Raw genomic sequence first — 15,076 nt, 5'->3', positions numbered from 1 at the left:
GTTACATTTTAGTATCCCTCAGCTCCCTTGGAACCTCAACGGAGGTGAGGTGATACCAAAAAAAGTACCTGGAAGCAGGTACAACATTTCTACAATGGAAAACCAAACAAGGGCGAGTCGAGCCAAAGGGCCTCCTCTCAGACTAGCTTGGTTTGAGGGCGTGCCTGACCCACTAGCTGCTTGGCAGGCTTTATGACGCGTTTTCATTGTGATGTCACAAGAAAAGAAAGTGAAGGGCTGGACTACAAACGAGCTGTTTTCAAGCGGTTCAGAGCAGAGCTTTCTGTGGGAGATGGGAACTCCCTTTGGGCTGGACTTTGGGCTTTTTCACTTTGCAAACATGTTACATGCACAAAAAAGATATATAACTCAATAAAGGAGAGGGAAAAAGCCAAAAAGCATAATACTTTAATGTGTGTGGATTTGTCTTATTCAGTTGGTTTCGGATTCACATGCGATCTAAACGATCTAAACGGATAATTCCAGTGGAGCAATAAGAAATGCACAGCTGAGCTTAGTGCAGGTAGACTTAAAACATGTTATGAATTCTAATGAAATGATGACTCTTAATATTAGCCTATGTCTTTTTTCTAGTCATATCAGCGAACACAAATGTGGGAGAGATTCTGAATGTGCAGAAAATTTTGAACATGAGCACAGCAGGTTTTTGTATTAAAGTCCAGCAGTTTATGTCTTTAATTAAAATTAACTTATTTGAGCTGAAAAGGTACCACATGTACATCCACATGCAAAAGACACAAAAGAGGAGGGAAGACCGAATCATGTCTGCATGGGTGCTGACTCAGCAGGGATTTTATTAAATTAGAAAAGCTGATCTACAGGAGAAAACATAGGCTATTTAAAAGCAATAGCTACAGAATGTCTGAAAACCTTACCTCATTATATTCTATTAATTTTTTATATTTTGAATTGTCACCTGCTGTCTGAATTTTGTGTTTCCCTTTACATAAATGAAGACTGTTCCACCATAAATTGAGGCACAAAAGGCAGAAATCTTCACCAAAATGGAAGAAATGAAGTCTTCAATGCTTAATATTTTCTGGGGGATGAGTCCCTGACACCATTGAATTATCCACTATTGACCATGATTACTGACTTGGCTGTTCATCTCTACATGCTAAAATTGTGAGTTTGGCTGCTGAACGTTCAAAACAATTCTTGAGGATAGGGGAGCGATGACCACAACCCCTGAGGTGGACTTTTTAGGGTTAGGCATGGGGGGGCACCAATTTAGGACCTAGGGCTCCAACATTGTCAGGGCCAGCCCTGACATGGTGGCACTAGAGAAGAAGTCAGAGGATCACCAAAGTCATTATGATTATGATTTCTGTGGACCATGAATATTTGAACAAAATGTTTCAGTCTGAACTACAGTGGTGGGCCGACACGAGACTGATATTGTTATCCATCCAGACATGCAGCTAGCATGGCGAAAAATACAAGATTTTAGTATACAGAACAAGCAAGCATTTAGCATATGAAAATGACTTCGTTCTAATTGTCTTAACTCTTCGTCCTCTTTGTTCTAGATAACTTTTACGGTACCCCAAAGCCTCCGGCCGAGCCCAGCGCTCTGCTGCTAAATGTAACGGACCAGCTGCTGCCGGGCGCCAGACCCACCTCCGAGGGCAAGAGGAAACGTAACAAGTCGGTTAGCAACATGGAAAAAGCCAGCATCGAGCCCCCCGAGGAGGAGGAGGAGGAGAGACCCATTGTGAATGGGAACGGTGTTGCTGTCACCCCAGGTCAGCTCCGACAACGACCTCCACAGGCGCAGAGGCAGAGGTCGCTTGAGCCCGAAGTCTCGCCATGACAGCTAGGTTTGAGGTCACGCCCCACGTCAGGCTGATCTGCAGGCGTTGAGTCTTGTTTAACTCATAGCAACTGGCTCTTTTAGAGTGGTTGCCTAGCAACAGAGACACAGTAACAGATTGCTTTTACATGGATTTCTTGGAAAATGATTTTATGGCAGATTATCACTTTTAATTGGTTACACAAATATCTTGATGTGCAATTTAATGACCTGATGTGTAAACTGTGAATTATAATTCACTCTCACAGTCAGTGATTACCTCTGCAGTCCAAACTGTTTCTGATTAAAGCATTAGTGCCGTTGCTCTCTAGAATTTGATATCAATCATTAGGTATCATTATCGAGCACTATCTAAGTCTAGATAGCCATGGGGCATACGCATATTTTGCTCTTACACTCAACAGGAGCCTGTAGGCTCTTTAAAAATAAACAAGGACATTGTTGTTGTATTGTTTCCTAAAAAACAGGCAGAAGTGACATTTAACACAGCACGCAACAAGGCCAAACCTCTGAGGTTGCTTGAAATAATAGAGAAAGACATTTCTTTGTACAGATTTCCAAATATGCTCACACACCCAAACACAGAAACCCTTTGAATGCATCCCATGACCACATAAGACCACCATAAAAGAGGCTTTATGAGTTTGATTTTTGTGATTCCAAATCCAAAACCATGCTTTGGTCCTGTGACTTTCTAAGCTGGTTTTATGGCCTCAGGACAACCAAGTCTCTCACAGCAGTCAGAACAGCACAAACGTCAAAGGTGTTCGGGCACTGGTCCTAGTTAGTGCCAGCAGTTACTTTTGTATATTATTTCTATTTTTATGGGATATCTTTAAGGATATCTTTAACCTTTAAGGAACTGTTAAAGGTTGTGTATGAGAAAGAAGGTTTGGTAAGAGGATGAGATTTTGGTTTTCTTATCCCAAGGAGCTCAAACAAGGTAGGATTCTTTATTTGACAGGTCCATACATGCATTGCATGTACATCATGAAGAATATCCAGATGCATTCTAAAAATACTTAAAGATTACACATGAAATGACAGGTGGGTAAATGTGTAACAGCACTACAACTTTATATACTGTATACAGCAGCTTTCCTTATGTTTACAAAGTGCTTTAAAGGATAAAGACAGAATGAAGAAGACAGAATTGTTAAAAACAAGATTTACTGTGAATCTAAAAAATAAAACATAAAGTGATGGTTATGATGACTATGTAACAGTAATACAACATTCTAAACAGTTTATGGCACCTTTCTTAATGTTGATAAAGTGCTTTATACAATAATTTAAATGCAGAAAATTAGATAAATGTAAAAAGGTAGTAAATAAAAAAATAAAAGAGACATGTAAAAAAGGCTAATGCTATATTAAAAAAAAGAGCATACATTTCACATTCACAAAAAAGTGAAAAAAAATTATGTAAAAAGCAATTTATATAATTGAAATTCCAGAGGTGATTTAAAAGATGATGGTGTTTTTGACTACCTGATCTCCTCAAGTAAACCCTAGCGGTCCTAATGGCAAAGACACAATCGCAATTAGTCTTTAGGAATGGCTTACTAGCACTTCATCTAAGGATCTCAGCTAGAGCACTGGTTTATAATGGGTTAAAAGTTCTATGATTTCTCTAAAACTCCCAGTGTATATTTACTCTAAATGATGCAGATGACACTGAATATACCCCTGTGAGCTCAGAGAAAATGCAGAGGCAGGAAACATTTCTAACTGATTCCTATTGGCACTGTTGAGATGCTCAATAACTTCAGGCTCTGGGCTGTGCAGTGAGCCATGTTGGTTGTTAAAGTGGGCTGCTGCGCTCAGATCAGGAGGAGTTTTGTCTCTGTAGATGGACAGAGTGTGGGCTGACCAGGAGAGCTGAAGGGGAATCAATAGAGCACAGCAGGCTCTGTGATCTAAGCAGATAGCCACCTCGCTCTTTCCCTCCTATAGATTATCTCTGAATCCTCTCTTCTCATTTGTCCCCTCTGCACTTCCCTCCACCAGCCCTCCTTTGGGAAGCACGCACACACACTTGCCATATCTTTCTCTTTCTTCCATACACACAATTTCTCTCCCTCTAACACATTCACACACTGCCACAACTCAAACTAGGGCATTGCAGTCAGCTTCGCTCTCAATCTCTATTGTCTCTTCTGCTTTATTCGTCTTTCTGTCTTGTTAACCTTAATCATTCCCTCTCTTGCCTTCACCTCGCTCCTCTCTTTCCCCTGAGTCACCACTTCTCACCTTTTTCTAATCATGCTTTCCTTTTCCTTTCTTCTCCACCCTAACCCTGACTCTCAATCAATCTCCTTTTCCTCACTCCGCCTCCCTTGTCTTTCACTGTCCTCATCCTCTGCTCCTCCCTGAGCAATAATGTGCCTGACTCATCTTGACCTCTTGTCGCCTCAGAGTCGAGCGAACATGAGGACAAGAGCACAGACGCTTCGGGGGACATCGCCCCACAGAGCAACCCAGCGGAGGCCCCAATCGAGGCGCCCAAAGACGACGGATTGTCCCCAAAAATTACAGTACCCAAACCAGAGGACAACGACGAGCTAGGGCCACTGCCTGACAACTGGGAGATGGCATACACTGAGAAAGGAGAGGTGTACTTCATAGAGTAAGTGTCTTGAGATTGTTATTCTATGTATCGCTGATGAAACCTGGTTAATTTAGTCACTTGGGTGTTCATAAAACTCGTTGCAAAAATGGCAGCAGAATAAGCTGCAAACACAACAATGACATATTATACATTACATTTATTCATTTAGCTGACGCTTTTATCAAAAGCAACTTACAATTGCTATTTATGTCAGAGGTCACACGGCTATGGAGCAACTAGGTGTTAAGTGTCTTGCTCAGGGACACATTGGTGGATGTGTTACAGTGGGGAATTGAAACCGGGTATCTCACACTAAAGGCCTGCGTCTTATCCACTGCCCCATCATCAGTCCATTATCACCTTATAAGGTATATATGGCAAATGTGTTGGCAAACAGTTGCCTATTTACGCATTCAGAAGACACACAGCAACATTAGCATTCAGTTGAAGTTGTGTTTTTGCCACCTGCTGTAGGTCCAGTATTCACTCACCTTTTTTTATTACCTCCAGATGGAAATGTGTGATTTGCTGCTAAATGCTTTGTCTGCCCCCCGTTTGGTGCTGGGCAGGTAGAGCTTTTTTGATTAAAACAACTGCCTGCTGCATCTGGAAATGAAGCTGTCAGAGTGAACCAAAACAATAAAATTGCAGGCCTTAAAACTGAAACAGTGAGCTGAAAGACGCTGAAATGCTCCTTAAAGCTGGAGGAAACTGCAGGGTTTGGTTTGTCACTAAGGCTACAGTCACACAGCGATTCCAATTTATTATTATTATTTATCCGATAAATTGGCAATGATTTTTTTTCGACTGTTCACATTATTGTTAAAATGTGTCACATATCAGACTGAAGTGTGAACTGGACACGGCCTGCAAGGGACCCGCATGCGCAGAAGAAGAATACAAAGAATTGTGACAATGGCCGATCTAGAGAGTCGCATGAATTCCTGTTCAGACTGAGGTCGCATTTCAAAAAATTCAACCTGTATCGGATTTGGACTACATATCTGTGTAGTCAAAGTATCTCAAATCTGAACTGGAAAAGTTCAGATTCCATGTAACTGTAACATGTAACTCGCACAAATCAAAGTCACATCTGAAAAATTTTCAGAGCATCAGATGCCAGTTGTGTCCGCCTGCTGCAAAACTTTTTGTACATACTATAATTGTTCCCATCTGTCTTAATGTATAACAGCCTGGTCACAGGCAGCTGTGACTACACTCAAGCCTATGTACTCACTCTACTAACAAATCCTAAAAGTACTTCATAAAAAGCCTAGGGATTATCATCATTATCACGGTCATTATCATCATTATCATCCTGAATAAATTTCATTTTCACTTTGATAATTTCTTATTTTACTCAGATGCATGCCATGTTTAAAGTTATTCATAATCTCACGACCCTTCTCGTAGAGGATGCATAGCCTATTCTGGTAGTGGCAGTGCCAGTAGAACTATAGCATCTACTAGGGGAGACCGCAATTTAGAAAGACAGCCTTGTCAATTCACTTTTCTCTGTTAAAGTTGTGGAGAAGTGGAATTCCATACCCACAAACATTAGAAACTCAGGAAGTTTTGCAGTGTTTAAAGCCAGCCTCAAACTTTGGCTAAAGTCAGCACAAGTGTGTCACCACTAATGATTGCATTTTATTTTTTGTATTTAGTGTATGTGTAAAACTGTTTATATCAATTTCACACTGATGGACACAATGTATTGTGCTATTGTATATAGTGGATTTGTTGTTCAGTAGTTGTTTTGTGTCTTTCTTTTGTTTTGTCTACCTGCCCAGGAACAACGGATGCAAATTAGCTGCCATCTAACTCTAGTGCAATTACTTTATTTGTGCGCTGTCCCTGTCAAAAAAAAAACAAACATCAGATTTGAGTCCCTTTGGCCTGTAGTCTGAACGTTCACTTAAAGAGTTTACATTCTAGCAGTCTTTTTCTTATCTGCCTTTGCTGATGCATTGCTGCATTACCGCCACCTGTCAGAAATTTCACAGGGTACCTTTTAAATCAAAGATGTCTAACTCTTATTCCAACTGCCAGGAAGCAGGTTCATAACTGAAAAGATGGATAAAACACATAAATTTTATACTCTACAAGGATAAAAGAAACAGCCATGTGATCTTTTTAGAACAATCCCCGTGAAGGCTCGCTTATATGCAGCCTGAAGAGGCACGTTCCAGTCTTTAGACAAGGAAGATTTCCTACCATCCAGCGAGCTGGTATTTTCATTCTCCCATAACAAAATAAAATTGAGCCTGAGTGACTAGATTAGGTCTACGTATCATCTAAATTTACTTCTGTATATTCCCCACAGAAACACACACACACACACACACACACACACAGACCATATTTGATGCTTGGTGGTTTAATGAGATTTAGTGGTCCCCAGAAATACCTTGCTACACAGAACTCTGTTATACAAGCTCTAAAGTTGAATTCATTGGGGTTGTTGGCTTTTTACAGCAGCAGTAAAACCATGGAGGTGAGTATTTCTTACACCAGAATAATGGAGTTGCTGCGGAGTTTTGTGGTGGTGGTGAAGGAAATGTATGTGCATGCATGCTGACATGGGTAATTGTGTAGCAGCAAATAATGTAGCCACAACAGGAATGATCCTGCTATTATAGTACAAAAGGTTTTATTGCATCAATAGATCATTTCAGTCATTAGGCTAAATTTCTCCACAGCATTGATTAAATCCCAACACGCTTGAACGCATCATAAACTGCTAGAAACTGCACAGCAACACCAAAATAAGAAATGAGACACCGGAGAGGCAGTCGTCATCTAGACAGGCACATGTTGCCTCTTCATGTCTATTTGCCACAGAGCAAAAAATCCCTCCACTACAGACAACTCACCATACGTCTCCTCCCCCAAACAGAGAAACCTCATGCTCCCACATCCATTAAGCACATTACACAACTAATGCAGTTAGCCCACTGAGTTTGGAGCTTCAAGTTTTTTGTCTGGGCGTATGTGATGCCGTGCCAAAGTGACAGTGGTTGCCAAGAGGATGTTTCCCTTTGATTGGCCTCCATATGAGATCAATTCGTTTACCTACAGCCCTTGAAGTGAGGCTGCTGATGAGAGGAATAGAAGGAGGGAGATGAAGGTGGAAGGAAAAGAAAGTAAGAGTGATTTAAAAATAGTAAAGATGGGGGGAAAGGGTGAGAGGGAGGACAAGAAAGAAGTAGTAGATATCTACACTATAAATATTAATAGATAGTAATAGAAGAGAGGAAGGATGCCCAAGGAAAAGAGTGAAATGCATTGGTGGTAGAGAGGAGGCAAAGGGGGACGTAGAAAGCAAAATGGGGAGATGGCTGATGGAAAAGAATCAAAAGCAGAACAAAACAGACTTTACCTTAGCTTGAACTGCACGTTATTTGGCTCTGTATTTGGCATGGTCCTTAATTTACCACTTTTATCTAGGAAAGGAACTTTCTCTTGTTTTTTTTATTTTTTTTAGAAAATGTTTTATATTTAGAAGTATTTTTAAAGCTGCACTTATCAATTTATTTTAATATTTACAATGAATAAATGACTATGTGTAACGTGAAAGGTGTCACTTAGAGACAAACCCACAGAGAATTAGCACCCAACACTACAGCTTTATGGAGTTTTTGTAGCCTCTTTTAGCTGATTGTTTTGGTTTTACGGCCTGAAAATTATGCTTACATCACCCTTGTGCCCCATGCTTTTTCACCAAAAATGCTAAGATAGACTGTACTCTACCCACCACCAAATGGCAGTGCATCTACAGCTGTAGCACCAAAGGAGCTAAAATGAGAGTAAATATTGGACTTTTTTGTCAGGTGGACAGTTTGTTCCTCTGCTTCCAACTGGCCAAAAAATGTAAATAACACAGCTTCAACATCTGTAATAGATTCATATTTTATGTCATTTTTAATTAGTCTCTCCTTAGTCATTGGTGCAGTCCTGTGATCTGTGTCTTTACTGCCTAATTGTAAATACAATCTCCTTTGGGAAAGAAGTTCATTTTGAAAATATTTAAAACAACAAAGACACAATGGGGTCTCTTGACTGAATCGTCTTCCTTCATCTTCTTGCCTTCAGTTTTTACTGTAGGCACTTTGTGCCCCCCCCCCCCCCCCCCCCCTAACTGTCATCATGAAGGGAGGCCATTGTGGCTCCAGAGCTTTAGAAGAGCTGTGGAGATGCATTGAGTTTCCCTGGCACACCATCATATCTGATCTAGATCCAGCTCTCTGCCTGAGGCTCTGGATGAATCTGCCAAACCAACAGCTGTTCCCCTCCATCACTCCCTCAGTCACCCCTCTATCCCTTTCTGCTCTTTTCCCTCCGTCCTCCTCTTCCTGCTAAGTAAGCAAATTAAAAGTATTGATTGCCATTTTGTTAACCTAAAGCTTTTTTTTTCTCCCACCCCATCTCTCTCGTAACCTTTTTCAGAGACAGGCACACAAGGCAGTCTCATCTTTCCTCTCTGAAATGATTCTCCGGCTGAATTAAGAATCCACCAACCTCCTTCTCCCTTTCTGCCAAGTCTCCTCTCTCTCTCGCCATCTATCACACTCCCTCTCACTCTCTCTCTCTCTGTCTTCTCTTCACAGCCACAACACCAAGACAACATCGTGGCTGGACCCGAGGCTAGCCAAGAAGGCAAAGCCGCCCGAGGAATGCAAAGAGGATGGTGAGTACTGCATCTCTAGCTTCGATTTTATTTTCAGCCATTTCCTTCTGATTTCTTTTGTGCTCCTCGTGTTCGTTCATTTTAATTACACAACTTCCCCACAGCATTCATTTGACAAGATTTAAACGTTGCCTGTTGATCTGACGAGATGCATGGTGAGATGAGTTCCTTTGAGGCGTCAGTTCACTGAAGGAACATGCCAGCGTAGATTTTTTGTTTTTTAGGAGTTCTGTGTTGACAATTTTGGTGTGAGTGTGTGTGTGTCGTCCCCAGTTGCTGTGGATAGGAAGCCCCGTGATATGTGTGTTTAAAGCACAAGTCCAAAGAGACTTGATGTTACAAAGACTTCTTTATTCTTAACTGAGAGAGATGTGGAGTGTCCTTCAGCCACCCACACACATGACAAACACACACCAAAAAGAAAGGAGAAGAATGAATGTCAATGCAGCAAGCGTTTGTAGACGAGCGTACATATATACGAAAGTGTCATCTATCTTTTTCGCCCTCACCTTCCCTCCCACTTCCCCATTCGTTTTTCTTTATGTGTGCGACCCAGAGTAGATTTATCGCCTGTGTTATAGAGAGGGAGGTAGTCGAGCTGAGTAGAAGGACTGGATTTGGAGATGGACAGAGACAACGAATGAGAAATGACAGTCGCTTTTTCAAGTGTTTTTCTGTGAGTGTTGGTATACCTTCATGGAGGGAGAGTGGGGGAGTTTGTGGGCATATTCCTGGTAAACACGTAAGCACAAGGATAGAGTTTCTCTAAAAATAAATTTGGCCCTCAGACACACACACATGCGTTACAGAGAGACAGACAAACACGTGCACTCCTGGGTCTAACCAGTGTTTTCACGTTACTCTTAGCGCTACCCGTCTTGTGTGCCAGTTGCGTTGGATTTTAGGACGGTCTGGTGAGTAGGGCTGCAACAAATTATTATCAATTAAGCTGTCAGCTACTTTTTGGATTTATTAGTCTGTAAATGTTCCCAGACCCAAAGGTGGTGCCATCAAACCTGCTTATGTAGTCTAACTAACAGTCTAAAACCCAAAATATTCCATTTCCAAAGATTTAAAACAAAATCAGTGCACCACTTTGGTCCAGTCTGAAATATCATCCAACTATTGGATCGATTGCTATGAAATTTGCTACAGACGTTCATGTTCCCCTCAAGATGATTTTTAAAAATGTTGGTTATCCCCTGACTTCTCGTCTATCACTATTATCAGGTCAAAATGTTGTTTAGCCCAATGTTTTGATTTATCAACATCTGCTAACTTAATCACACCTCCATCAGATCCAATTGTACCTGCTGAACATCAGCATGTTAGCATTTTGAGCATGTTAGCGTTTAGCTCAAAGTACCAATGTGCGACAGTATACTCTTAACCTTGTTAGGCAATTTACTTTTATCAAATTGTTGTAGATTCATTTTATGTAAATCAACTAGTCAGTTAACCGACTAATCATTCAGTCAGTTTAACAGGGAAGAATGTCAAAAATACAGAACTTTAGAAGACAGCTTACTTGATAATATCTGACTTGCCTGAATTTCTGAACACATTTGCTGCCTTGAGCAGGATAAAACAAATGTTAAGAGGTATTTGCAGATTGTATTTGACTGCAGTAAGATAGAGTGAGAAGGAGAAATGGTACCGGGTCTGAAAACATTTGCACTGTGTGTGGTGGCATTAAACACGGGGACTGCTTCCTGTTGACACAATGCCCGTTTTATTCAAAGGACCTCCTGTGTAGTCGCTGAATCTCCCCTTTCCCTCTCAATCTTTAGACATTAAAGTGAGAAAGATCTCCAAGATGATGAAATAACACAGAAACAAAAACAGAGATGCCGGTGAGGAATTAGTTCAAATGTGATTGCGCTTTTATCTCCAGCACTCCCAATCCTATTTATCCACCATGGATGCTGATATTTGTGAGGATTGTTATTGATCTGGTTGGGCAACTGATCTAGTTAGTCCCATCTGAAGGGAATGTAGTGCTTAATGTTGGCTGCAGGTCTGTAAGTGATTCAAAACACATTACGATTGTTGAGTGGAGTTTCAGGATTCTAATAATTGCTTTGCACAGTTTGTTTCTTTTTAGTGCAAATTGCAGCAAAAATAAACAAAGAATTTTTAGCCTCACTCGCAGCATGGCTGTATGGATGGCAGTGTCAGTCAGTCGGTATGTTGGCCCACCACTTTTGTCCAGACTGAAGTATTTCATGGACAACCATAACTTTTGCTGAGATAAATTGAAATAATCCCTTAACTTTCCATTTAACACCATCATCAGGTTAAAATTTCAATACATGCAACGCCACTGACATTCCCATCAAACTCAGTTGTAGTTTGTGTCTATGCTAATTAGCAAATGTTAGCTTTCTAACATGCTAAACTAAGATGGACAACATGGTAAACATTTGGTGCGTTCCATTTGACATGGGAAGTCGGAATTTTCAATTTCCAAGTCGGAAATTATAATGGGAACGCCCCATTAAGTCGGATTTCCGACCTGAAAGTCAGGAGAACCTCACCAACCCCGACCTCAAAATCCAAGATGGCTGTTCCCGGAACCAACAGTTGTGAAAGCTGTAGTAATTTACTGTTCATTGCACTTCTGTCTTATTTGTGTCTCATTAAATGCAGTCCTGTCCAACTTATATCTGTAGACATCTTGCTACGGTGTTTGTATGTGCAAAATACCGCGTAATGCGTTGTTATCAACTGGTATTGCTAACAGTGGCCAGAGGCATTAATCTTGGTTTTCCGACTTAAATCTGTTGTTGTACATTCTATAAGTCAAGACAATTTTTTTTATACAGCCCAATATTAAAACTCATAAATTTGGCTCGGGGCTTTACAATCTGCACAGCATACAACAACCTCTGTCCTTACACCCTTGAATTGGATAAGGAAAAATGGAAGAAACCTCAGGAAGAGCAACAGAAGAGGGATTGTTCTCCCGGGACGGACAGACATGCAATACATCAGTTGTTCTGTGCTTCTGTGTATCTGTGTATGTCAAGGGAAACAGTAAATATAAGTGGGCTGTCTAGTCTGTAAGTTTCAAAAACTTACAGTGTGTTCCCACTTAAAGGGGTTTGTGTAAGCACCGTAGGAGAGGTGTGTTGTTCATTCCTGGTGGCTGCAGACACCCCTGAGAGCTGAGCTCAGTTAGGGGGAGAAAAGCTGCCTCTGTAAATTTGGTATTGATTGGTGGAAAAGGTAGATGTGTGTGTCTGTGTTTGGACCTGAGCCACGCTCTGATAAGCGCTAACAGGATCGCAGGGTGGAGTCTGTGAGCTGTGACAGGACTACAGGCTGAGAAGAGGATGAGAGAGAGAGAGTATGTATATATAAGTGGGACTTTGAGTATGGAGGGAAATAAAGTCAAGACCGGATGTGGAAGAAGTATTTAGGTCCTTTACTACATGTAGCAATACCACCAAATTCTCCACTAAAAATAAAAGTCCTACAATGAAAAATGTCCTTTTACATAGGTATTATCAGAAAAATCTAACCAAGTATGACATTTAAAGAATACTTTTTTTGGTTTTTTTTTTAGATCTTAATTTCATACTTGTAGTGGTGATATCTGCTTTCTGTCAGTTTTGATATTGTGTTCTACAAAGTAATTGCTGTGATTTGGGAACATTGCAGCATTGTTACAGCAAAGTGAGACGTGGCAAGAAATGAGTCGTCAATAAGTAAAAAAAATTAATTCAGCCTATCTAAACTACCCAGAAATGTTAGCAGTACGACCTCGCTGAAACAGAAAACAGTGTGCGCACAACTGCAGCAAGTTAGGTAGGTTGAAGTTGAACCCGAAAGTTGATTTGTAAACTGTGATGGACATTTACAACGGACAGATTGGGATATATTTTTTTCTTCCAAATAAGTTTGGCAAACACAGGGGTTTGTTTAGAAGTTGTATAATCATCTGACTACTCAGAGTTTTTGTCCTTTTTAGCAATGTCTGTGTTTCCAGAGTGCAGCAATTTACTTGGTCTGTACAGTGTTATTATTACAGACAGAAATGATTTCCAAAACAATGCCTAAGTTGTATTAACTAATATATCAATAGATTATTATTTCAACTAATGCATTAACTTGTAAACCTCGTGTACTGTTGTAGTTGGTCGTTGTAGTTGTGTAGTTTGTTTAATCTGTAACTATGTTTCATATTTACATTTACTCAGGCTTTTATCCAAAGCGACTTACATTTGAGAAACAACATCAGAATCAGCTTTTTTTGCCAGATATGTGTATACATACAAGGAATTTGACTCAGGATTGTACATTGCTCACGATGTGCTTACTCATACAATAATAAAATCAGACACAGGCTAGAGTATAGAGAACACATATATACACACTATAAACAAAAACAGTATAGACTTATTGACAAATTGTGCAATGAGCAGACTGCAAAGGATGCAAGAGTGAATTATTATTACCATTATTACATGTCGGAGGTGGATGTGATATACAGTTACACATACATGCAAACGTGTACGCAGTGCAATGAAGCATAGTGAAAAGGATGCTGGAATAAATAAGGTTTATGTGCAGGTGTTGTACTTGAGGTAGGTGGATTTGGTATACAGTATATACATTATGACAATATATCAGTATGACCAGCTCTGAAATAGAGAATGATGAATAAATAAATAAGTGGTAGTCAGTAAACAGGTTGCTGAGTAGAGGCATAGTTACTGGGTTATTGCACAGGAATTGTTCCTGACACTGTGAGTCAGAAGTCAGCTGTTCATCAGAGTGATGCTTGTATACAAGCATCAATACAGTAAGAGATCTATAAGTGAAAATTTCTACTGATAAGAACAGCAATAAATACTAGTAAGAGTTGTTAGTGTGTACAGTATCAATACCTAGGGAAAGAAGTAAGAATATCTTATAAACTGGTCAAGTGTAGTGGAGTAAAAAGTACAATATTTCCCTCTGAAATGTAGTAATAGAAGTATGCAGTAGCATAAAATGGAAATACTTAAGTAAAGTATCTCAAACCTGTACTTAAGCGCAGTACTTGAGTAAATGTTTTCACCGCTGGTAAACACATCTTGTTCTCTCTCAAGTTTAAAGTCACTTGCAACACATACAACCAGATTCTGTCAAAATATGCAGAAATATGTGTGTTCAGTTTAGCGCGCTCATTCCTGCATGTTCAAAGTAGCGTCGGCTCCACTGAAGACAGAGCAGTTGACATCACAGATGCCTTGTAGTTACATAACTCGCTCTATATTTCTTTCTCTCTCTCTTATTCTGCCTCCATATTTCTCACCTCCTTTCTCTACCTCCATATTCATCTTTGCCCCCCACCCCTACCCCCACCCCCCGTCCTTCTGTCTCCTCTTTTTTGTTTTTGGTATACGAAAAGAACTGGGACAGGCTCTTTACACAACCTCGCTGTGTGCTTTTATTCCCCCCACTCTTACCCTGTTAAAGTTGGTTGTTTTTTTTTGTTTTCTTCCTGTCCTGCCAAATATTTGTTGGCTGGGTGAAAAAGAAAGCCGAGAAGTTCCTCTGTTATCTGGCTTGATACTTTAGTTATACCAGCCTGTTTTTCACCTCAGGTATGCCAACACAGGTTGCGAGAATCCCCATGATAAGTGAAATAAAAATCAGACAAAACTGTAAGATGTTTTTCATCATTCTTTCAGCATGTTTCATCAGAAGACAGCGTGTCCTATCCAGAAATGCAAAGCACATACAACACCGGATGTACAGTATATGAATAAATATAGTTAAGAGATAGATCATAACTTTGATTATAACTTTCTTTGTCATTCGCCTCTATGTATTCCAGCAGTCTTCACTTGTGCGACAACAGAGAGCACCAAACCTAGACATGTAATTACATTCTGGTCATGTGAGCAGCTTCAATGGAAAGAGTTATTATCATCTCTCACTGGCTGGCAGGGCT

At 40.3% G+C, this 15,076-nt stretch overlaps 1 protein-coding gene across 6 annotated transcripts in view; it reads left to right on the top strand.

The window, feature by feature from the left end:
• magi2a (membrane associated guanylate kinase, WW and PDZ domain containing 2a) overlaps positions 1–15,076 on the top strand; it is a 238,547-nt gene that overhangs the window by 157,949 nt on the left and 65,522 nt on the right. For all 6 annotated transcript variants that reach the window (XM_038738435.1, XM_038738434.1, XM_038738433.1 and 3 more), the window contains exons 4-6: positions 1,551–1,766; positions 4,253–4,463; positions 9,053–9,132. In XM_038738435.1, the coding sequence (XP_038594363.1) occupies positions 1,551–1,766; positions 4,253–4,463; positions 9,053–9,132 (507 nt within the window). The remainder of the gene's footprint in view (positions 1–1,550; positions 1,767–4,252; positions 4,464–9,052; positions 9,133–15,076) is intronic.

This window comes from Micropterus salmoides, unplaced genomic scaffold (assembly GCF_014851395.1).
Source record: "Micropterus salmoides isolate LMB-PRFRI ecotype aquatic unplaced genomic scaffold, ASM1485139v1 Ms_hic_scaffold_23, whole genome shotgun sequence".
NCBI classification, from domain to species: domain Eukaryota; kingdom Metazoa; phylum Chordata; class Actinopteri; order Centrarchiformes; family Centrarchidae; genus Micropterus; species Micropterus salmoides.
The sequence above is the reverse complement of the archived record's forward strand: the minus strand, read 5'-3'. Positions and strand labels throughout refer to the sequence as shown.